Source organism: Perca flavescens, chromosome 8 (assembly GCF_004354835.1).
Source record: "Perca flavescens isolate YP-PL-M2 chromosome 8, PFLA_1.0, whole genome shotgun sequence".
Lineage (NCBI taxonomy): Eukaryota > Metazoa > Chordata > Actinopteri > Perciformes > Percidae > Perca > Perca flavescens.
The window spans coordinates 21,700,237-21,725,005 of NC_041338.1; the positions used below are offsets into that span (position 1 = coordinate 21,700,237).

Genomic DNA, 24,769 nt, shown 5'->3' on the forward strand with positions numbered 1-24,769 from the left:
GTCCTCTGAAACAATCTGCATAGTGTGGCTGAAAGAACGGAGGCGTTGTTTGGGTTGAATGGAGGAAAAGCAGAGGGGTGGAAGGGGTGGAGAGGGAGATGCTCCAGCTGTGGGGGAACAAGACAACACAACAGCATCTCACATGTGGGTGAGGCAGGGGGGAGGGGGCGTCAAGGCTGTGGGGGCTGCACACAGTGGCATTGTTATAGGGGGATGCAGCTGATAAGGTTGAGAGAAATGGATCATTCCCTCAAACCCCTGTGAAGCCTTGACACAAAACACTCTGTTACTGTATGGTTGTTTAAGATGGAATTTAATGTAAAGAGACGGCACCGATTTTTTAAAAATCACTACACAACATACTGTAGATCAAATATTTTTCCGCTGTTAGTTTAGGGAGAGAGAAAATATATTTTTTAATTTATTTCAAGAACCATGAGTCAGGTAGTGTTAAAATCGCACTTGACAGCACATTATATCAAGTGTGTCCAAAGCATCCAGACCTGACCTATAAGGGCATGCTGTTTTTATTAAGTTAAAGTGTTTTCATAAAGTTAAAGCAAAGCCATGTCAATGACTTAAATCACAATGCTTTAACGTAAAATAAGATAAGATAGACTTTATTAATCCCACCCTGGGGAAATTCCAGTGCTACAGCAGCTCAAAGAAAAAATCAGTTTAACACCCTAGCCTCTATTAGAATTAAAACTCAATGCACATACAAGAGAAAATAAGGGAGAAACCTTAGGAGGAGGAGCAACAGAGGGTCCCTCTTCCAGGCGAAAGGAAAAATATATTTGTTTCAAATATCAAGCCATTTGTTTCGTCCTTGTAGGGCTGCAACTTACAATTATTTTAATTATGGATTATATTATGGATTTCTGATAATTCAAAACGCCCATCAAAGAGCCCAGAGGGATGTTTTCAAATTTAATTTACTAACAAATATGACAAAAAAAAAGCAGCCAGCAAAGTTCAGGCATTTGTGCTTGTTTGATTATCAATAGTTGCTGATTAATTTTGTGTAGATGACCAATCAATCGACTAATTGTCGCAACTCGTACGAGGTCTTTATATGAGGTAAATAACATTGCTAAAAAATAAAATGTAAGATAACTTTAAACTTTAAACCAATTGTTGAGTACCACAGAGACACACGCGGTCCGGGGATATTTGCAGCAGCCTGGCGCACATCCCTCACCTGCCTCAGCTCCTCTCCTCCGAGTCTGTGCTGCACACATCCTGTTTGAGAGGGAGAGGCGAAGGAGGAAGAGAATCAACAGAAGAGACTTCTTAGTCAAGTTTAGTCAACTTTTACGCACATTTTTATTTTATTTTGAAAGACTTATATTTTCCTGTCGATTTTTCCACAGACTGATGATATATATATATTTTTTTTTTGTTGCCAAAGATTTATTATGACCCTACTTTTGGGAGCTGAAATGAAGGTGCGCCTGAAGGCAACATTTTTAACGTTGTTCATATACGGATTTTTGTTGGCACCTTAGTTTTAAAGTTGTAGCCTAAACCTTAGCGTCATTGGAGGCGTTTGGCTGAAGGACGTCAATCCAGTGCCAACTTGTTGAACAGGAGAAAGAAGTTCTCCGCATGAAGCGTTGGATTTATGTGAACTAAAACAAGAAGTCGTCACTAAGAAAATAATCTGGATTCCGTGATGTGTGTTTGAAAGTTTCCCCGATCCGAATATATTTCGTTCGGACAGGGGGGGACTTTAATGGATTTTTTATGTGGGACCCGCTAGGATGGACGTGGTAGATGAAACAGAAGCGTTACAGAGATTTTTTGAAGGTAAGAATATCTGATTATGATATGTATTTACCAATACACTTCGGTATTAAAACTCATTGTACAGAACATTAATAGAGCGGAAAAGATGAGATTTGTGTTACTTTTACAATCACTTTGACATTATTTGTTTTAGTGACGAATAACGAAACTAAATGTGTTTAAGTGTAAGCTCTTGTCAAATCTAGTTTTTCCTGGTGTACTATTATAGCCTGTAGTTTAACTTCAGTGTCACAAAGCCTGGTTTAAACTATTCTGACGCACACATGGCAGGTGGTTAACATCACAATAATAATAGCTGTTTCCCAAATACAATGTGCACTGCACTTTAAGCTACCTGTTGTTCATCTTAAAAACTAAAAATGTAAGAAGTCAGGAGGTTTAACGGGTGCAGGGAGCAAAAGTGCTGGTGATGGGTAACAGATCAAGTTAAACGGGGAATCCTAAAGTAAAAAAAAAAATAACAAGGTGGAGGAGGGTGGGGTTGAGAGTTGGAAGGGTGTAGGAATTCAAGTCAAGATAAATGGTGTGTTTTGCAAGGGTGCTGTGGCACAATGTGTATGTTAGAGACAGACATGAGCAATGTGATAGTGATGTAGTGTTGCTCATCATAAGGCAAACGACCATGAATAGATCCACAATTTGTTCAGAAAACCACCAATGTATGTGTATCCCCTTAAAATCATCTAGTTGAAGATACAATATTAAATACTATGACTTTAAATAATAAGATAAATAAACTTTTTTCAACATATAGTTTTATATAGTATATATAGTTTTTTGGTTTCTCCTGTATTACATCCCTAATTTACCAACACTTTTTCTTAACTACATCTTGGGTGTGTGTGTTGGCTTATACACAGATCTTGACTGAATTGTGTTCATTTAATCTGTAACAATTTGAGAATAGTAATCCCTTTGTGAATTTATTTCTGCAATTATTTTTCAAATATCACAAGCAAGACAATTACATTTTGTTACTTTTGTTTAAAGACTTTTTCACTGCGCTCTGTGACTTTCAGCTTGCCACAAAATTCATCTTTTTTTGTTTTTGTTTTTTAAAGAAACTTAATGTCAAATGTTCCAGAAGTCAAGTGCACATAAAACACATACTGTGGTTTATGTATAATAACTTATCTGTAGAGAGACTTAACACTTGATTATAGTATACACAGAGTGTTGACTTAAATATACACAGCTATCCATGACTGTCAAAGGTTCCTTGCCACTCTGACAGGGATTTAGTGTGTTTACATTCTTGCTTTGGGAGTAAAAGAGATGTTCTTACTTTGGCTTTATTTCAGCCACTTTTAGCTTGGACTAAAATGTCATCTTGTCCATGAGAAGTATACTGATGCTTGTTTTCTGATTTAACGTGTTGTTTTTCTTAACTAACACTAGTGATATCAAACTCCTCATTATATCTCTCTCAGATCTCGGAATCAAGCCCTTTGGTAATCAACCTTGAATTTAAATTGGTGACAGAAAGTAACATCAATAAGCCTTCAATTTGATATATTAGATAATTAGTGTCCATGTTCATCTTGCCCTTTATCTGAAAGAGACACAGTTATACAGAAGTGTACACACACACACACACACACACACACACACACACACACACACTGCACTATAATGGATTCCGGCACTGGTAAACTGTGTTTTAATAGGATTAGTGAAATATGTATACATTCACACTAATGCACAGTGTACATTCCTGGCATTGCCCCAGTGGCTGTTAAAACACAATGAGGTGAGACTGGTGTTTCTCCTCGAGTATTTGGCCTTCCCCAGGCGCTCTCTCTCTCTCTCCCTCTGACTCCATTAGAGTGACAGTGAGCAGACAGGGTGAGGAGGTGAGATAGTGCAGACTCAGGATGGAAAGAGACTGGCCTGTTGAGAGAAACCCAGTTAAACCACCAACCTCCCCCAAAACTTGACCTTCTCCTCTATGACTCACTTTAGACAACAAACAGTCGTTCACAGTCGCAGAACCATGTTTGCACATAAAAGGATCATGACATTTATAGCTGTTGTGTTGTGTTACCCCATCCTAAGTCAACCAAACACTTGATTAAACGATGACCCACACTGCCTGTGCTACATTTTCATCATCATCATGTCCTGAAGACCAAATGCATTGGAATTGAAACATTCATGTACAATGTTTTGAAGATTATGTATGCAGACAAATTGTTTTTGCCCCTGCAATAAATGTGGATACAGCAGACATTAGACTATAAATATATACTGTATATATATACATATATGTATATGAACTAGAATAAGCACCTATAACCATGATAGCAGCTTTGTAACCTGAGTACACTGAGTGACTTGCAGCCTTTAATCGTGCAAACAGACTAACGTTTTGACTCTACTGTCATTTGTCATAATGGACAAAGACATTATGCAAACGCATATAGGGTCAACCTAGAACAAGTGTACAATTGTCATTGAATAATTTGGTGAAGAGGATTTCAAACCTTTTGGATAATGGATCCAAGGGTAGAAATTGAACCCTGTTTTAGTTGTTAAGGTAGCTCATTCTGGACCGACGGCAGTGAACATTACTATCCACAGAACCGGCTGCCGCTGCTAATGTGGCTGAAAACCTATATTTTGAAAATGAGCATATTCCCCTCCTAACCATGTCTGAAGGTGAATTAATCAACTTCTTGCTCCATATTGCCCTTAGAAGATGAACTCATCACACATGTTACTATATCAAAATTCCTATTAAGTCCCGCTGTACTCCCACAGTAGTAGTTATATATCATGGATGGGAAGGCCGTCGTCCATCTTGGAAAACCTGTGTGAAACAGAGCGAAGTTTGGACGGTTTCTCTGATTTACAGGTTTAGCAATAAATTGCAGTTAGATGAATGTATTGTTTTTGAGCAGCCAGTGCTTACAAGTAGGTTTTGTTTTTCATTGTTGTGGCTCACTCCAATCAGTGCTGACTGCCAACTGAGTAATCCTCAGCCGGTGCATGTTGTTTGTGGTTGAACTGGACTTCAGGAGATGAATTCTTAATTTTATGTGTGTGTTAATGTGTGTCTGTTATAACTTAAAGAGAGGCTATTATAGGGAAAAAAACTTTGACTGCAGTATTAGAGTGCAAGGGGGTTTGTCTGCATCCTGAATGTCATCCTATAGTATATAGTATAAAAAACACAGTTTTTTATTCATCTACATGACTGAATTCTGAGCATTATAATATGCCAATCTTTCATCTTCTTCTTCTTCTTCTTCTTCTTCTTCTTCTTCTTCTTCTTCTTCTTCTTCTTCTTCTTCTTCTTCTTCTTCTTCTTCTTCTTCTTCTTTTTCATGTTACTCTACATCTTCTTTCTATTCTTTTACCTCCTCGATGTCTTCTTCATCTTCTTGCATCTTCTCTCTCTTGCCGTGTTCTGTAATTCTGTGTAGTGCTAACCCTCATACTCAACCTCACATTCACAGTGTTCGTGATTTTTTTCCAGCCTTCCTCCGTGTCCCGGCCCCAGCCTTGTCACTCCTGTAATCTCCTGAGCCAGGTCCGCCGGTGCGACCAGTGCTTGTGTGCGACTAGGGCTGTGTGTGGTAGCCTGGTACAGCCCTTTCTCATGACTGAGGAATAATCCTCATTATAACACTCTCCGAGCCTTTCTCACACACACTCACACACATATGCTTTTACACATAGGCATGCATGCCATACACACACACACACACACACACACACACACACATTTGTTACTCTGATCTGCGACTCTCAGGTCTACAGAAGAAAGTCTTTCAGCCCGAGTAGGGAAACATGTGAAAATTAGAGAGGAATTGTTCTTCTCATCTTCTGTTTCAGGTGCTTTCATCTCAAGGACATCAACATGCTTTGGCTACGCGCAGGTACTCTGCCGCTCTGTCCACTCTGCCGCTCTGTCCACTCTGCTTCTCTTTAGCTGTGATTTATTAGTCCCTACATGAGGAGCGGCTTTGTGTTTGTATTCACTTCTTAATTAATAACCGTGTCATAGTGATGCTTTTCATTCTTTTACCAGTTTAACCCTGTCTTGTAAACAAATGGAGAAGGTCTATAACTCTAAGGCAATATGTCAGAGCTGTCTAACGCTTTTTTTTTTACTATTTATGTCTGTATGTGTGTTAAATTGTACATTGGAGCAACAATCCCTGTATTCATAGACTGTGCAGCATCTTGTAGAACAACTGAGAGATTGTTTGCTTGTGTACATTGATTATATGGACATTACTAAGATCTGTCAGGTTATTTTTAGTTGATTTTTGTGAAAATAAAAATCCATAAGTGCATTGAGATGTAAGACATATAGACTAATAGCACCTGTTAATTTATTGTAGATATCTACCTGTTATATAATACGTAAAATAATTCTATACAAACAGCTGTTTTAATGTTAGTTGTAAAGCTTTTTAAATTAGCTTTTAAATTATTGGTTCAGTGTAATTTGATGTTAAATATCTTAGAAAGTGTTCACTGTCTGTACAATATGTGCGTTTATGTGCAGCCAAGTTCATTCTGGTCTAGCTGTTTGGTAATCAGATGGACTTTGTTCCTCTGAAAGTGTTTAATTATTAACACACATGTAAGTGTGTACAAATCTCATTTGGATGCAAAACATCTTCAAGTTCTTCAAATTAATTTTCTTGCATGCCTGTGGTCTTAGTAATAGCATACACAACTCTACAGGAAGATAATCAAGTTATATGCTACTATTTTTAAAAGAAGAATGTAAGGAAAAGCTGTTCATTTGATTGAATGATATAAGTCAAATCATGTTTAATGGGTACTCAAACACTTGGTCCTTTGTTTGTGTTCATTTTAGATTATTACTGCTGACAACCCAGGCATTGAAATGGTGGCATAAAACACACACATACACAAACAAACAAACACACACATGCACACACGCGTATGCCTACAGGCATACACACACACACACACTCGCCTCTCAGCCCGTAATCTCTCAAAAGGCCAGTCTGTATCGAAGTTGGACTGACAATCATTTCACTGTTCCTTGTTAAACACAGCTGGACAGAGAAAACATAGAGGGCGGGGGGATTTACACATCCAGTTCACAGCAATTCAAACTTAACTGATTCAGTGATTCTGAGGTTACAGTTACTTGATTTATCTTTCTATTACTCTTTACCTGCACAATAATAGCATTTAATGACAGCATTTCCCATAACTTTCCTACAACCATTACAAATGGCAAAAACTCTTGTTTGATTTGTTGATTGTTACAATGGTCAAAGTATCTTCAAGAGGCACCAAACGTACTATATCTTTTCTCAGTGAACATGTTCATCAGCAGAAAAGTTATGAGAGACTTAGAAAAATGCTATTTTAATGCCTTGGCTTTTGTAGGTTTGTTAGGCTTTGGATTTTTATATACATAATTTTATTTTTTGTAACATTTCTTCTTACCAGTGATTTCACAGTCTAGTCTGAAAATTATCCACCCGAACTGTACACCTGTTTACTTCCTGTTACCTCCTTTTAATGTAAAATTGGCCTCCACACAGTGATCAACTTACCTGTGCTTTTTACAGTTCAGTAGTTAATAATATAACGTCATTAAAATATATGCAGCGGCATGCCCTATACATTGGAGTTCATGCAGGTGGATAATTAAGGCTACAAATAAGATTACCATTCATTTTTGCAACTACAATATATTCTTAACACTTTTTGCAAACAGATAACTACAATATATTCTTATCTGTTTGCAGAAAGTGTTAAGTGTTAAGTATAAATGTTACTGTTGTTCCACTGAAAAGTCATTTAGACAAATATATAAAGGTGTAACACTGGTATCTAAAAAATGTAGTTCCTCATGCTCCAATCTTTGAAAGGTTCAACACAATTGAAGTGGCTGTAATCAATATTTTGTGCTATAACAATGTATCAAATTACAACGTGAAAATTATGTGACTAAAGGGGTGATTGCTGAAAATTGTCAGTCAAATCTGCAGTTCCCCTCGACTTTACAGGGCTTGAGAGTATCAGCTCATTGTTTATCTGTTCGGCATTTAGCAGCTAAAGAGCCAAATATGTCCATCAGGAGTTGGTGGAGACCAAAAACAGAGCTTACAGAAAGTGAATATTGGACTTCCATTCATTGTTTGTTAACAAGTTTGTCAAATGAATTTAAAGGTGTCATATGTATGTATATAGTTTATAGCCAAAACATATAATATATATAATAGTAGTATATAAAATAGTATAAAATTGTTGATTATACATAACTGGGTTTTGGTAGAGGACTTGGTTTTTGATCAGGGTCTTGAACTTCTGCCACTCTTGACTTGAACTTAACTGCGCTCGTTCTTGAATTTCTCTTGGACACTTTATTATAGCCCTGTTTAATTTTCTCTTCTCAGTCTTCCTTGTAGGGGTTTCCCTTTATCATTCCATCCTTGGCCATCAAACTTGTATTCTGTCTTTTTGCCCCTGCTCTCGTCAAGCTCCATCTATCTACCCTCCCCTCTCCCTCCATCCCTCTATTTTTCGTTATCAGGCCTGCCAGCTTAAATTTACCGCCTATTTGGGTGGGGTGCACATCTGGATGTTATTTAAGGGGAACTATACTGCTTTTCTCCCCTTGCACTGGCACGTATTAAGAGACATTAACCATCTGTTTCTATCCAGTCAAGAAAGCTAGTCAGTGTAAACATGCAAGTTTTCTCCAATAACATGGTAACATGAGAATTTATAATGGTAAACAATATAATATGGGGTGTTCTTGATTTAATTGTTTGGAGACAAGTGGTTTGGTTTGTGGGTTTAGTAATTGAAGGTTGTAAGATGTTCATGCTGTCAGCTCTGCGCTTCGATGGGACAAAGCATATATTTTTAATGAGATAAATCATTTGTGGTGAACAGAGAGAGTTAGGAGAGAAACTGTGACTATAATACTAATAACTGACATTTCTGTTGGGTTTCTGTTGGGTTTCTGAGAGTAAAGCATTAGTGGAAGATAAAAAAGAGGGAAGAGGAGATTTTTTCCCAATGCTAACACAAAAATTCCTTGCATTCCCAACTGAGTAGCTGCTTAATCTATCAGAGAAAGTGTGTGTGTGTGTGTGTGTGTGTGTGTGTGTGTGTGTGTGTGTGTGTGTGTGTGTGTGTGTGTGTGAGAGAGAGAGAGAGAGAGAGAGACTGGGGTTGCCTGCCCACCCACTATATACCAGGTCCTTACCCTCTTCTTCACCCCCTCCGTCCTGCTCCCCCTCTCCTCTCTCACACTCACTCTGTTTCTAGCATCTGCAGTCTGGGACAACTAGTGACAGCTTTAAAGAAAATGCATCACTTTCTCTCATATAACATTTGAGTTGAATGCTCTTGGTGCATAGAAGGCTGGTTTATAAAAAAGTCCTTTAATCTTTTCTAAATATATGCATAAGCGAGTGCTTGTTCTGCATTTTGGAGTTTTAAGATTAAGTGAGGTCATGTGTTTGGGATTTGTGAGGCTTTGGCTATCAAAGGGTGAAAATGACCCTGGGGTGAAGTAAAGGGAGCATTGGGAAATTCATTACTAATATATATATATATATATATTTTTATAAAAGTATTTTAAGTTTTTAACTATTTATAAGAGTATTTTAAGTAAAGCTGAAACTAAATCAAATCTAAAACATGCCACACACAATGCGAAGAAGCAGACTTTTAGATTTAGGTTATCTTCATCATAGATGTCAATTGTAGTGAACATAGAAAATGGGAACTACACAATCTAGTTTAGTAACTCGGTTAGTAATTTAATTTTTTTTTTTTTATTCTAATTGATTATTACTGTGATTCTTTTTTAATGGGGAAAGGCAGCTGAGGTACAAAAATAGTAACCGTCAACTGGAGTGATTCCAGTCTATATGTGTAAGCAATTAGAGGCACTGAATCATCAGTATGTGATCTGTAATGTTGACTACTAACACATATTTAGACTGTTGTAATCAGGAGTATGCAAAATAAGCTATGAATGATAATATGAGTTAAAAATATCTTATTAGATAGATAGATTCTTACAACATTGTGTTGAAATAAGAGCTATTGTGTCAGTGTGTGGAGTTGCTGAAAGATTCCCGTTGCTAATTCCCAGATGCTCTCCATCTCCCCTCTGTGTTCCCGACCCTCCCTTCACCACAGGTCATGATATTATCAGTTCTCTGGAACCAGCCAACATCGACACAAGTATCCTGGAAGAGTACATCAGCAAGGAGGACGATAGCACTGACATGTCAGTAGGGACTCCAGCAATGCCCAGCAATGTCAAAACAACATACACCAACATCAGATCATGTCGTTACAAAGGAATTTGTTTTTTTCTGATAAGGCTAATCCCTTTTTCTTTCCTTTCTTCTTCTTCTTCTTCTTCTTCTTCTTCTTCTTCTTCTTCTTCTTTTTCTCCCAGCTGTTTCTCAGAGGTCCACAGCACCCCAGGACCAAATTACTCATCTCCCCAGGCAGGAGTGTCCTCCTCTGGGGGGTTGGTGTGTGGTGTGAGCCCCCCTATTCCACTGCGCCAAGGAGCCCCTCCGCCTGGGCCTCCTAACTGTCAGAACGCCTACCCCCCAGGTCCATCCCTGGGCCTCCGACACAACTACCTCTGCCTGGGACAGCAGCAGCAACACCAGCAGCAGCAACAGCAGCAGCAGCAGCAGGCTCACATCAAGCCTGAGCACAGTGGCCACTACGCTCCAGGGTAAGCACAATACCAAGGAGGTGGATGGATAGAAGTACAAGTAGGAGAAAGTATAGCACAAGCTGATACTTAGGAATGTTCAAGAAATGTTGAAGATGCTCAAACACTCAAAATTTAAACATGAAATCGGGCAGAAGTAGCAGCAGATTACGCAGTATCTTTTTTGTAAGCTTGCAACAAAACCAACAAACAATACTACAGGCCCATTATGCAATCAATACTTGATTTAGCTACATTTGTATAAATAAAAAACTAACTGGTCAAGAGGGGGAGGGAGACTGATAACAGAGAGAGAGAGAGAGAGAGAGTCAAATTACATCCTGCGAAGAAGTCTTGACGCACACAATCTTGTGTAAAGAACGTCTACACACTCTGTTCCCAAAGGAGAGTTTCTCCCTCACATATAATGGCAGTTTAGAAAAAAGAATATACGGCTTCCCAACTTCAATCATGGTATTTTAATTTTTATGATTTAAAAGTTGAATATTAGTGTGTTTTGTGAATATAACATCTACTGCCTTCTGGGGTTTTTTTTCAGGACACTACCTGAGTCCCCCCCAGACTCCAGCTCAGAGCCGTACTCTCCACAGCAGGTGAATGGTAAGTAACACATATTTTTCCTCTCCCTGCAAAAATGTGTATAAAGATTTTGACAAAGAGCACACACAAAGTAGAACATATAAAAAACATGGTACTTTAATCTGTAGACTGCACTCAGACACAGAGTCAGAGAAAGCCACTGTATTCAAGTATTCAAGGTGTATGTGGGTCACAGCCAAATCAATATCTGTTACTCATCACATTGTTGTATTTAAACAGAGCATAAAGACAAAAAGAAGTTCATGTGCAAACCAATCAATATATTAAATGCAGCGTGTATCTGTCATTTATTAATCAGGAGTTTACATCATTTGTCTGGAAAATGGATTTTATCAACTGAAATAAAAAATGTTTAACTCTGCTTTACAAGCTTTCATTTCAAGGGTTTCCACAAAGAATGAGCCAGCATATGTTTGACCTGTTTGAACATACAAGTTGAACAACAACAACGGTACTCAAAGTTATCATGTACTTCTTGCTGCTCACACACCTCCATTGGTCTTGCCCGTTGGTGAGAAGGTGTGGAAGAGGTGTTATCTGATGGGCATCCCTCCAGTTCTCCAGTTAGAAACAATAGAAATACCTTTAGCTAAGGTTAGAGCATAGACAGTATATAAAGTGGACCAACAGATCCCGTTGCTCTGGACGGAGACCAGTGAAGTCTATTAGAAGCACTTTTCCGGTGATGGCTGAGCGTTACTGTGCAGCCTCCAACTGAGCTTGAAGACGTAGATGTGACGTGAGCAACCTGTCTAAAAGTTGTAAGTCTTCTGATAGCTGTGCCAAGAGAAATCTCAATCATTCCCAATCTTACCGAGACGTAGCGCGTAGCTATATCTAAGGAGATAACATAGGCGCAGGCTAATTATTGCTAACTAAAATGCTAGTTAACATTAGTAATTAAACTTAAACAGCGAATGTAAGGCAAGGCAAGGCAATTTTATTTATATAGCACATTTCAGCACAAGGCAACTCAAAGTGCTTTACACAAAACGTTAAAAAGCAAAGAGCAAATTAGGGATTAAAAATGTAAATTAAAATATTAACAAATATAAATTTAATAACATATAAGATAAATAAATAAAAATCATAGTTCAGTATAACAATTAATACTAGAATAAAAACCCAAGAATAAAATGTACAGTTCTGTATTAAAATTTAATACAAGAATAAAATTCACTGTTCAGTATACAAAAATTAACAAAAAGCATCATCAAAAAGAAAGGTCTTCAGCCTTGATTTAAAAGAGCTGAGAGTTGGGGCAGACCTGCAGTTTTCTGGTAGTTTGTTCCAGATATGTGGAGCATAAAAACTGAACGCTGCTGTTTAGTTCTGACTCTGGGGACCACGAGCAGACCTGTCCCAGACGACCTGAGAGGTCTGGGTAGTTCATAGTGCGCTAACAGATCTGAAATATATTTTAGTCCTAAGCCATTTAGGGATTTATATACCAGCAGAAGTATTTTGAAATCAATTCTTTGAGGCACAGGAAGCCAATGTAAAGTCTTTAGAACTGGAGTGATGTGATCCACTTTTTTTTTTTCCTAGTGAGAACTCTTGCTGCAGTGTTCTAAATCAGCTGCAGCTGTCTAATTAACTTTTTAGGAAGACCTGTAAGGACGGCGTTACAGTAGTCAAGTCTACTAAAGATAAAAGCATGGACCAGTTTTTCCAAATTCTGCTGAGACATAAGTCCTCTAATCCTTGATATATTCTTAAAATGGTAATAGGCTGACTTTGTTATTGTCTTAATGTGGCTGTTAAAATTCAGGTCTGAGTCCATGACTACACCAAGATTTTTTGCTTTGTCTGTTGTTTTTAACAGTGCCGTTTGAAGCTGAGCGCTGACTTTCAGTTTCTCTTCTTTTGATCCAAAAACAACCACCTCAGTTTTTTCTTCATTTAATTTTAGAAAATTTTGGCACATCCAGTTGTTGATTTGTTCAATGCAATTAGTCAGTTTTCGTATTGGACTATAGTCTCCTGGCGTGACAGTTATATAAAGTTGTGTGTCGTCCGCATAACTATGGTGACTTATCTTATTGTTTTCCATAATCTGAGCCAATGGAAGCATGTAGATGTTGAACATGAGAGGTCCCAGAATTGAGCCTTAGGGAACTCATAATTTTACGCTCAGATACACAATCACCTATAGACACAAAGTAGTATCTATTCTTTAGATAGGATTCAAACCAGTTTAGAACTGATCCAGAAAGGCCAATCAAGTTTTTCAATTGATCTAGTAATATGTCATGGTTGACCGTGTCAAATGCCGCACTAAGATCAAGTAACACCAAGACTGAGGTTTTGCCACTATCTGTGTTAGAGTGGATGTCGTTAAAGACTTTAACAATTGTCGAATAAATTGTCGTGTTTCTTTAGAAATAAACAATGGTCAAAGTGGCGCCAAAATGAATGGCAGTCAATGGAATGCTAACGGGAGGTAATGGCTTAGTAGCATCAAAATGGCGCCATAGGAGCTACGCGTTCCGGGGAGAGGTTTATCCCCTTGGGTTAGAGGGAAGTAAAAATGCAGTCTGAAATGCAGAATGGACAGATCAGTCTTGAGAAGAAAAAGCTGCATTCTATGTGTGATCAAATGTAATAGTATGTATCATGTAGACATTATTGTTGTTATTATTCACCATTGTGTCTTTTAGATCCTCACATGATCAGGACCATGACACCAGAGAACATGTGTCACATGACTCCAACGCCACCACTCCCACCACACGGGCACTATCCCAGCATGCATCGGGACATGTACATGAAGCCTGAGTCCATGATATCACAGTATCCCATTGGTCCAGCCACAAGCGGAAGTGGAGACATGCAGCAGACTCAGATGCTCCATCAGCTACTGCAGCATCCACAGGGGCAGGAGTGAGTCATGAAGATATGCAGGAGGGAGGGAGGGAGGGTTGTGGTGTCCAGTTTGTATGGAGCAAAAGGAATGATGGGATTGAGTAGAAATGTGTGCCACTTTTGACTGTGTTTCCATCTTCTCACACAGCGGCATCCCTGTTCACCAGGCCAAGAAGAGGAAGCACTCTGACTCTCCCAACAGCACCCTCAATTCCCAAATCCTCACAGGTATCATCAAACAAGAACCAGGTAGGCAGGCATCTTTCTTTTCTTCCTCACCCCCTCTACCTCACGCTCACCTGCTCTTACCTACCCTTACCTACCCTTTAACTCTTGCACAGATAAAGACTTTTACAGAACAATTGCGGACATTCATTGCATTTTTCTGTCTTGCTTTAATTGCTGATCTGTTTGTCACAGGTTTAATGCAGGATTCAGACAACTCCTACCTGGACCCAAACTATCAGTGCATTAAGTGGCAGCCTCACCAGCAGAACAAGTGGACACCACTGTATGACGCAAACTGCAAAGAGCTGTGGGTGGAATTTATTTTTGGCATGTCGGTACATCTTGAAGTCTTTATTTTGGGAAGAAAAGGCTGAAAGCACTCTGCAGAGCCCAAAATTAAAGAAGTTATAATTGGTTAAATGAATAATTCAAAGTATACAGCGGGAGTGGCAATGGAATAGCAGGATTACAAATTCCTCAGAGGTGAGCTCTGCGGAGGAGTTAACAAGTACAGGGTTTCGGCTTAGGAAGACAACGTGAGGAGGGGTGCTTTTGCAATGCCAAAATAGAAAAAAAAGCTATAGATAGGGAGGAAGGTTAAAATGAACTCACAAGACCTTTCAGATATGTAATCAAAACCATCTGGTTGCCCATCACAACTTTTAGCTTATAGCCCAGTTTTCATTGGTTTTAAATTAGATTTATTATGTCTTTCGGACGATCTCAGTCCTCAGTGTTGTAAAGTAATGGCAAAAAAATGGCAAAACTACTAAGGTCCAGGGGCCTATGCAGGGGTCTCTACCAATGAGGAGATGTTTATTTACATAAAAAAATGGCTTGGATTTTATGTCAGCATCACAAGAATATAATATGGGTATCAGTCACCATCTCCATATTAGCTCACCACATACATTATAAAATGTTGTCCATTTCTTTACCAAATTACATATGTTACATTTGCTCTGTTTACATCTCTCTAAGGGCTTGGACCTAAAAACATGTGGAAGACCCCTGTAATACAGTCAAGAGTCTCCCCCTGGTGATAAAAATGGCAAAACTCTGCAGTATGCAGCAGTTTTTCCACTTTTCTTACAACATATATATAAGCCATCTATTCACATTATTCAAATGTCACAATCTCTTTCCCTGTCTTCAGTCCAATGCCAACCTACCGTGTTGATGCTGACAAGGGCTTCAACTTCTCCTTGGCTGATGATGCTTTTGTTTGCCAGAAGAAGAATCATTTCCAGGTCACAGTATACATAGGCATGCTGGGAGATCCCAAGTACATCAAGACAAGTGACGGCCTGCAGCCCATTGACTGCTTCTATCTCAAACTCAATGGAGTAAAGGTTTGCAGACGCAAAATAGTGAACATGGCATCAACTTAGATAATTAACTCCACAGCATTAAGTGTACGTTATATTTCTCTCTTCATTGCCAGGTGGAGGCCGTGAATCAATCTATCAGTGTGGAGCAGTCACAGTCTGACCGTAGCAAGAGACCCTTCAAGCCAGTGATGTTAGTCTGAACACTTTAATGGAAAGGTTCACAGAACAGTATCTAGCTGTAAAAGGAGGATTTCTTTGAATAACATGTTGTGTTTTGTTTCTCCCAGGGTCACTCTGCCCTCAGAGCAGGTCACAAAGGTCACAGTGGGGAGGCTCCACTTCAGCGAGACCACTGCAAATAACATGAGGAAGAAGGGCAAACCGAACCCTGACCAGAGGTGAACGACATGTCATCACATGTAAACATATGATTCACTATGATCTCGTCATAGCTCCAGTAGTCATATCTACTCCTGATGTTTTTGTCATCGCAGGTATTTTATGCTGGTGGTGGCGTTGCATGCTCAGTCCCACAGTCAGAGCTACACTGTGGCTGCCCAAGCATCCGAGAGGATCATCGTCAGGGTAACGTCTGGCCATGTCTGTCTGCCTCCTACAACAATCATATCCCTTGTGAATGTGACACCTTTGGTCTACTTTACATAACGTTCTGCACTTCAAAACCACTGTGTAGATCTCAACATCTTCTACATTGTCTGTCTTTCCACTTTTATCTATGTGGCTGTGATCCCTAGCACACTTATTGTGAAATCCAATATAAGCAGTAAGCAGGGCTGTGAAAACCATGTATCTTCAAAACGTCAGCCTTTACATTGTTTTCACTGGACAGCGATGTCATTGTACTTACTGTCTAAAACATGTAATTACAGTGTATAGTTAACTGCATGAGCTTAAGAAGTATTAGAGCTATTTGAAAGCTACACAATCATTTACTTTTAGCTAATGGGCTTACATGAGAACACAATTTGGTGAATAATTTTATATAATATATATATAAACTCATAACATTTAAACACTGACTAAGCTATAAAGTCTAATGTAAAGTCAACCCTTTACATCTTAGGCTTGTTTTAAAGGAATAGTTCCACGTTTTGGGTAATACACCTTTCTTGTCTTATATCTGTAGATATGCGTAAGATAATATGTGGCTGGAAGCAGCTGCTGATTAGCTTAGCTTAGCATTAAGACTGGAAACGGGGAAACAGCTAGCCTGTCCAACAAAACCAAATCAATGAAATATGCTTACCAGCACCTCTAAAGCTCACAACAAAAAAAAAGTGTAAAAACAATAAATTGGGGTTGTTTTACAGGGGTTATGTGTTAGAGCCTTTCTTAAAACATTTTTGTGCCAAGGCCCAGTAATGTTTGGCCCTCATCCTCTGGGGCCCACTTACAGAAATACATGGCGCATGAACATGACACTTCTGCCGCGGCATGCCAACAGCAGAGTGCGTCCATTATAAACTGTAAAATGTAAAAGACTGTAAACGTCACTTCACTGGAACTTTAAACAAAATGTGGCAATATTATTGCTCACCTAAACTTTGTATTACCTACATTTAAAATTACATTCTGGGCTACAATCATAACATTCAGGGGTAAAGCCCCGGAAAAAAATAACCTGGCGACACCAATGGAGTTGCCTAAACAGAGGGAGACACCTGTTTGATTCAAGCCACGACACATGCGTGCCTCTCTGTCATTGCTGCGGCTCCGTTGGCTACAATTATTTTATTTTTTTGGGGGGGGTCCCGCAACCCAGCAGGCATTCCTCCATGGCCCAGCCCCATAGTTTGAGAAAGGCTGTGTTAGACCATTTCTTAACTGGGAGATGTGCAGAGCACTGCCTGGAGTCTCTACTGGTTGTCTGGAAGACTGGTATTGATTTTCTCATTTAACTCTCAGCAAGAAAGCAAATGAGCATATTTTTCAAAATGTCGAACTTTTCCTTTAAAAACATTGTAATTATTTGGATTACTTTTTTTTTGGCATATCTTTTAGAAACATCTAAACTACGGTTTGCCTGTGCACCTTCTCCTTTGTCTGTTTACAGGCATCCAACCCAGGCCAGTTTGAAAGTGACAGCGAGGTGCTGTGGCAGCGTGGCCAACTGCCAGACTCAGTCTACCACCACGGGAGAGTTGGCATCAACACCGACCGGCCGGATGAGGCCCTTGTTGTCCATGGCAACCTGAAGGTCATGGGCTCCCTGGTACACCCGTCTGACATCAGGGCCAAAGAAAATGTGCAGGAGGTCAGGATGACACTCAGTGTGTATGTATATGGAAGTGCGTGTGTGTGTGTGTGTGTGTGTGTGTGTGTGTGTGTGTGTGTCTGTGTGTGTGTGTTTTAGTGTGTGTGTTTTAGTGTGTCATTGTGTGCCTTGTGTGCTTGTCATCATGAATCATGTCATCCAAATGCCCATGCTCAGCACAGCTGACTGTGCAGTTGAACTCTTGAGTTTTGTCTTTACATTGTTCTTGGTTCAAGCATTTTCATCTGCAACAGGAACATTGTGTTTTCATACCATCTGCATGGACATCATTGTCATTCTGTCTGTGTGTAGGTCAACACCACAGACAATTTGAAACGGATTTCTCAGATGAGGCTGGTCCATTATCAATACAAGCCTGAGTTTGCTGCCACCGTGGGCATAGAGAACACTGCAGAGACTGGTAACAACTTCACGAATAACAAATTTCAATTATTGCATCCATCATCTCATTCTTTGTACGCTGTACATCATGTTATCATCTTAATGTCTTAATATTTGATCCGTATTTTTCTCCATGTGCATTGTTATGCAAGTGTGTTCTGTATCTGAGCATGCAGTCATGCTTTCACTGCTCTTTTTCACTTCAGCACTTGTTATATTCTCCTGCAGGAGTGATCGCTCAAGAGGTTCAGCAAATCTTGCCTGAAGCAGTGAAGGATGGGGGTGATGTGGTGTGTGCCAATGGAGAAACTATCTCCAACCTGTTAGTGGTCAACAAGGTAATGAAAACACATAAACATACAGTGTACACAGACATCACTTCCATACACACTACCAGCTCTCCCTCTTATTTCAAAGGACCTTATCTTCATGGAGAACGTGGGAGCGGTGAAGGAGCTGTGTAAGCTCACGGACAACCTGGAGACTCGTATAGATGAACTGGAGCGCTGGAGCCGAAAACTGGCCAAGCTACGTCGTCTTGACAGCATGAAGAGCACCGTGAGTGGAAGTACTGTCAGGTGAGAGCAATGAGCAGAAGTCGCCTCAAATTTGGCTTTAGGGCAGGTGTTAAATAATCTTGTATGATTAGAAAAGAATTGATAGATTATTTTTGTTTTTCTTACCCATGTAGCCAATCAGGGAGTTATTTCAGCAGAACAGGAAGTGGCCCACTCAGGAAGAAGACAGTCAAACCTGGGAGCAAGGTCTGTGGTGATAATTATGTATTTAAACGGTGTTATAAGTTAACAGCAGGATTCTGCACTAAACCATTCAGCCTCTTTTTCGTATGTTAAACAGCTATTTTGTATATATTGTTTATTTCATATTCATTTGTAATATGTTTGTTTATGTATGCACCAACCATCAAGGCAAATGTCTTGTGTTACTCACCTTACTTGGCAATAAATCCTTTTCTGATTCTGATTACAACTTTAATGTAATCTGTGTGTTGTTATTGTAGAATTCAGCTCCAGATCAAGGCTGCATCAGCCAGAGGTTCATGCAGGGAACCATCCTGGCACTGGTCATTGTCATGGCCTTCAGGTTAGACTGAGCAAAATGTGTTTGGGGAGGGAGTGGTGGGTAAACAAAAAAATCTGCTTCATCTGCGTACAGTAGTGACATGATCTTTATTTGTCCCCCGACAGTGTCATTTCCATGTCCGTCCTTTATGTGTTGACTCTTCACCATAGAGGAGACGTCACAGAGAAAGATGGGTATGTGCTTTTGAGGGAAAGAGACGCTTAAGCTTGATAGTAAAATAAATCAATCTCTCCTCCATTAATATCTTTCTATATAAACTGTTCCTGCTTTCTGTAGCTATGCTCCTTCCTGTGTTCTCTACATCTCTTGGATGCCCATCTTCACTGCCACTGTAACTTTCTGTCCACCTGTCTGCCCATGGTACCTGCCTTTCTTGCTACTTCATTGTTTAATTTTCTGATCTACTCTTTAAGTCTTATCTTTGATTGCTTAGTTGGGTGTTTCCTTATTCCTTTCTGAAAGGAGATTATGAGTCACATATCTATACACCGTAAAAGTAATTGAGTTTGAAATGTATCATTATTTTACTGAAAGCATGCTCTTGACTTCCTGTACTGCCATCTGATTGGTGCAGGTCCAGAGCTGCTTTGGGATCCTCACGTAGGAGTCCATATACTCCACTGTCCACCACCCCTGCACCAGGTGAGTGGAGTGACTGACCACCTGGCTAAGTTTGGTAGTTTTAAAAAACATAGAAATCAACAGGCTAACTCAGATCTGTACATTTTCTCTCATTCTCTTACAAATACTGCAGCTTGCTGTTCAACTACAGCCATAAATAACCAATCAACTATAGATTTGACATTGAATAACAACCAATCCACACCAGGTAAGTAAGCAAGAAATATGACATGTTTTCCTGTAGTGTATATTTGTCTTTGATGCAGGTTAAAAATCTTCCTTCTCTAGATTTAGGCAGCCTGGTTCCCACACCAGGAACTATGATCAAGAAGGCCAAGTCCAGACCAATGGACAAGGATGGCCGCAATAGAAACCGTCTGAGTCACACCTCAGCACCTTTGTACTTTGCCAAGTCTAAAAGGCCGGCACCTACAGACCTGGGCGGAGTGGGAGCTACCAACCGTCTGCCCCCAGGTCAGCCGACACTGCCACGCAGACAACGCAGCCTACACACAAAGGGTAAATCCACAAACACAGCCCAGACATGGCACTTTCTTCACACATATAACATGCAGTATACAAACACAGTAAAGCCATGTGTTTGACAACAGCAAACAAAGCTTATCTACATACTATACAATGGAATTCTACATTATGGGTACGGTGCTCATAGTGCAGCTTTTCTTACTTTTGCAGGAGGAAGGTCAGCTCCCTCTCTGACTAGTCTACATATCGTGGAGACAAACCAAGAGATCACAGCACAAACTTGCGCAACACCAGAAAGCTGCAGGTATATACTTAAAAGTTGCACTAGTATTGAGTTGACATTGAGGGATGAAAACCATTTTTTCAAAAGATATTCACTAATTAGGTCTTTTTATATTGGTAGTGGAGAGTGCTATATTACTTCTCGGTCCAAAGTTTCCCAAAGGGGTTTAGTCGGGTTGAGATCTGGTGATTGTGAAGGCCATAGCATGTATTTCACATAATTTTCCAAGTCATCAAACTACTACGTGAAACGTCATGCGCTGGACGGAAGCATCTGAATGTTTCTCCACTCATTTATGTGAATTTTTCCTTTCATTTGTAACTTCTCTGTGTGTTTTCCTTTTATACAATTACAGTTTAAATTCAGGTCTTAATGCTTAATGCTGATGCTATTTATCTCTATGTTGACTCTAGCTATACAGTATCACTCCATGGAAACAGAAATTCCTCCATCTCACAAATCACTTTGCACATGACGTGAGTATACAAACATCACACTATCTACATAACTGCATGCATGCAGTGGTAATGCTTACTTTTACAGGTCCATCATTTCCAAAGGTTTCCTGTCAAGAGCCATGGAATTTGGCAGTAATTATTTGTAAAATAGAGACTAGAGAAGAAGTTTTCATCGATACACTTCCAATGAATTAATTCCAATAATTGCTAAACTAGCTTTACCAAGACTATTGTAGTCAGTGCACAGCAGGTCAGCTGATATTAAACAAAGTAAAACCTGTGCAACTAAAACACTACATTTCAACTGTAGGCCAAAGAGACAGCAAGCATATTTAATTCATTGCAGGTCCACGAACAGCGTGTGGGTACGACAATGTGGGGCCACCAACGGACGTTTATGCCCCAACCACACAGAGACAGAGCTCTATGGGGGACAGAGTACATCAACAAAGGTACATAATGAGAATCATGATCCATCATATAATCAAAACATATTTCCTTCTTTGTCATTTTGTACCACTACAAATATGTTAAACTAGCATTATTATTATTATTATTATTATTATTATTATTATTATTATAAATCAAATGACTTACTTACTGACTCATTATATTCTTCATACTTTTTTCTAAGGGGACTCATCACCTTTGGTCAGTGCCTGTGCTGTCCTTCCAGGACATCACCTATCACTTCCGTGTCTCCCTGTCTGTAAGTAAACTAAAATATGAGAGGCTTCAGACGCTGCGTGGTTCCTGTATGTTGTTGATCCAATTATTATAGTACTTAGTTTAAAAAAAGACAATGATTGATTCATACATGTTTTATCTTCATGTGCTTTCCATTGACAGAGTGAGGCAAGCTGTGCCACTGAAGGAGAAACCTCATCATACTCTGACTACCATTTTATCATTCAAAGCAGCTGTGTGTGAGAAGGAAGACAATGTGTCCCAGTGCCTTTACAATACACCACATTTGTGGTTCCATTTGTACGCTGTTGTGATAGGATAGGATTTTGTCTCATTATTGTACGTTATTTTTTTAAGATATTCATACAGAACAAATTATATACCACTGTCCCTGTCACTGTTATCGCCTCCACATGTATATGCATTAAGACATCTCTTTTTGCTGTGATGACTGGAGTTGAAACACTGTTTTTTTCTGTCACTGAAAATGTTTTAGATCACTGTAATTGACGACTGTGTTGTGTCACTGTTAACTGAGTCCATGAGTTTATAGGTCATTTTATTAATGATCACCAAGTCCATACTTAATACAAGCCAGAAATACTTTTTAGCAGAATTCAAGTTTCTAAATAAAGTCCAGGCTAAGATACAGTAGATGCTGCACTTTTTTTTTTTTTTAATACAATGAATCTCTAAGTACGATGAAATCAGTGTCGACTAAAAACAAAAACACTTTTCAATAGTTTTATACACTGGAAAGAAGATCATTGGCCTCTGCTGAAGGCCTCAGTGAATTGTTGCAATTCGCACTGAAAATATACTGTACCTCAGTAGCGCACACTGGCAAAATCCTGGGCCCCCCCAGGAGGCAGTCGACTTTCTCATCATGCAGCATCTGACTAAACACTGTACAAAGAAGGTAATACTGTGCAGTATTGCTATCTCAATTGTGACATTAAGTGAAACATCAAATTGTTACATTAAATGTTTATGTATATGCATACTATTACACAGAAATCTATATTATCGTTCCAAAAATGAAGGCATACAAGTCATACTACTTTCAGCAGATTCACTGGAAGACATGCGATAAGACTGATAAACAAAGTAAACAATTCACTGGAACTGAACATGTAGAAACACTGACAGCTCTTAGCATCTGATAGTGAATGCAACAAGTCCAACACTGACTATAGAAACACTGGAATAGCTTACACTGTATTTGCTAACCAGACAGAATGCTGGTAAGGCAATAAATGGCATAAAATCATTTCAGTTGCATGCCCAATCATTTCTCTAAAATTATACATTTCCGCTCAGAGGCAACTCAAATGCTTCAGCTATGAAAATTCATTTTTAATGGCTCGATCATAAAGCTGAGGAGGAGTTACATTTAGTTACGCACACCGCAGAGATAAAATTAAACACTGGACGGTTTCATGTATTTCTCTGGATGTTTTGAATACTTTTCCTGTGCTTTTACAATTAAGAATATGTAGTAATAACACTTTGAGTATAACTGGATTGTATGTATGTTTTCTTCTATTATCTTTTCTTGTTTTAAAGCCATTCTCCACTTACTCTCACCACCATGCTCTTGTTGCATTTGTCAAAATTTGTTTTTAAATTCATATTCCATATGTGTCTGTATTCAGAAAGAAAAAAATACAATAGTGTATCTCAAATGTAAAATCAATATTAAATAGGAAAAAGAGCCATCAGACAAACGTTTATTGAATTTATCATATTATTAGGACACTGTAAAATGCTTTCGGTATAATTTGTATGACTTCGGTGGGTATAGTGTACTATTTTAGCTTATTTATAATGCACCAGCTAGCATAATGAAACCACTGTAGCACTTTTTGCACTGTATATATGAACTGCTTGCTCTATCCAATGCACCAGACTGTTTTCATTTACTCTGGTAGAACTGCATTACATGTAACTGTATAGCTTCATTTTGTTACTACCAATGCTCCTTTTTATCTGATGTGTTTTATCATATTGTTTTTATAGTTGATATGTTTTGGGGTTGTTGTATTATCAATAATATATTAACCTTTAGCTAATGGAGCCGAGAAATTATTGACAAACATGTAAACACACACACACACACACACACACACACACACACACACACATAGCAATGCATTTCTAATTGTAGCACTATTTGTTAGGAGAAAATTCCAAAACACTAAAACTCGTTGAGTACTTTAATATCACTACTTTGTCATTTTAGGCCATTTTATCATTACATTTTTAAAAGCCTTTCGTCAAAAAAAATGCTGTAATACTATGTAAATGCATGTAGTAAATAAATTTGTGATTGAATTTTCTGTAGTGTTTGATTGTCAAACTGCTTCCTTAACTGAAAACTAATTGCTCACTTTGTCCATTAGATGGCAGCCTGAGATTTATTAATATCAGCTCCTGCTGACTGACACACTACACACAACTGTTAAAGCACCTGATGATATCTAACCTTAACAACACAACATCACTCACTTACATCACAAAAGATGCTGGGTTTTAATGACAGACTGTATATGTACAGTATCTGTGCATCAAGCATCTCGATCCTTTGATTCCTGTAAAAGTTATCCAGCTCAAAGATTTGCATTGTTTTGCTCAAGAAACTCATTTTTAAAATGTTTTTGTTTAACAGAGAAGAATAAAGATATATATATAAAACAGGCCCCTGCAGATAACACAAACAAACACCTGGCTATGTGCTGTTTGGATGCTCAAGAAAACAGCAGAAAATCTTTTGTTATTGTGGCCTCCATGTTTTCACACACCGGGGGCCTGTTTCACAAAAGCAGAATATAAATCCAGGATAACTGATAAAGCGAGGCTTGACCTAGTCTAATCTGTGCATACTGGCTTGGTGCGTTTCACGAAGGC

General features: G+C 38.9%; 1 protein-coding gene across 4 annotated transcripts; it reads left to right on the top strand.

Annotated features, from left to right (window-relative positions):
• The first annotated feature begins 1,200 nt into the window (after window positions 1-1,200).
• On the top strand, window positions 1,201-24,201 carry myrf (myelin regulatory factor). 4 transcript variants are annotated; one of them, XM_028585834.1, is made up of 26 exons: window positions 1,201-1,809; window positions 9,967-10,057; window positions 10,232-10,522; window positions 11,061-11,122; window positions 13,783-14,005; window positions 14,136-14,215; window positions 14,408-14,522; window positions 15,372-15,567; window positions 15,660-15,736; window positions 15,834-15,944; window positions 16,041-16,179; window positions 17,621-17,821; window positions 18,134-18,242; window positions 18,452-18,561; window positions 18,641-18,801; window positions 18,915-18,987; window positions 19,245-19,327; window positions 19,432-19,500; window positions 19,902-19,969; window positions 20,082-20,156; window positions 20,237-20,467; window positions 20,645-20,738; window positions 21,131-21,193; window positions 21,522-21,627; window positions 21,810-21,884; window positions 22,025-24,201. In XM_028585834.1, the coding sequence occupies exons 1-26, from the start codon at window positions 1,764-1,766 to the stop codon at window positions 22,103-22,105; spliced, it is 3,030 nt and encodes a 1,009-aa protein (XP_028441635.1). In that variant the 5' UTR covers window positions 1,201-1,763; the 3' UTR covers window positions 22,106-24,201. The 4 variants fall into 4 exon arrangements, with proteins under 4 accessions (XP_028441635.1, XP_028441634.1, XP_028441636.1 ...); XM_028585833.1 differs by having other exon boundaries at window positions 1,203-1,809; window positions 14,136-14,236; XM_028585835.1 differs by having other exon boundaries at window positions 1,204-1,809; window positions 14,136-14,236; window positions 16,041-16,146.
• The last annotated feature ends 568 nt before the right edge of the window (window positions 24,202-24,769 follow it).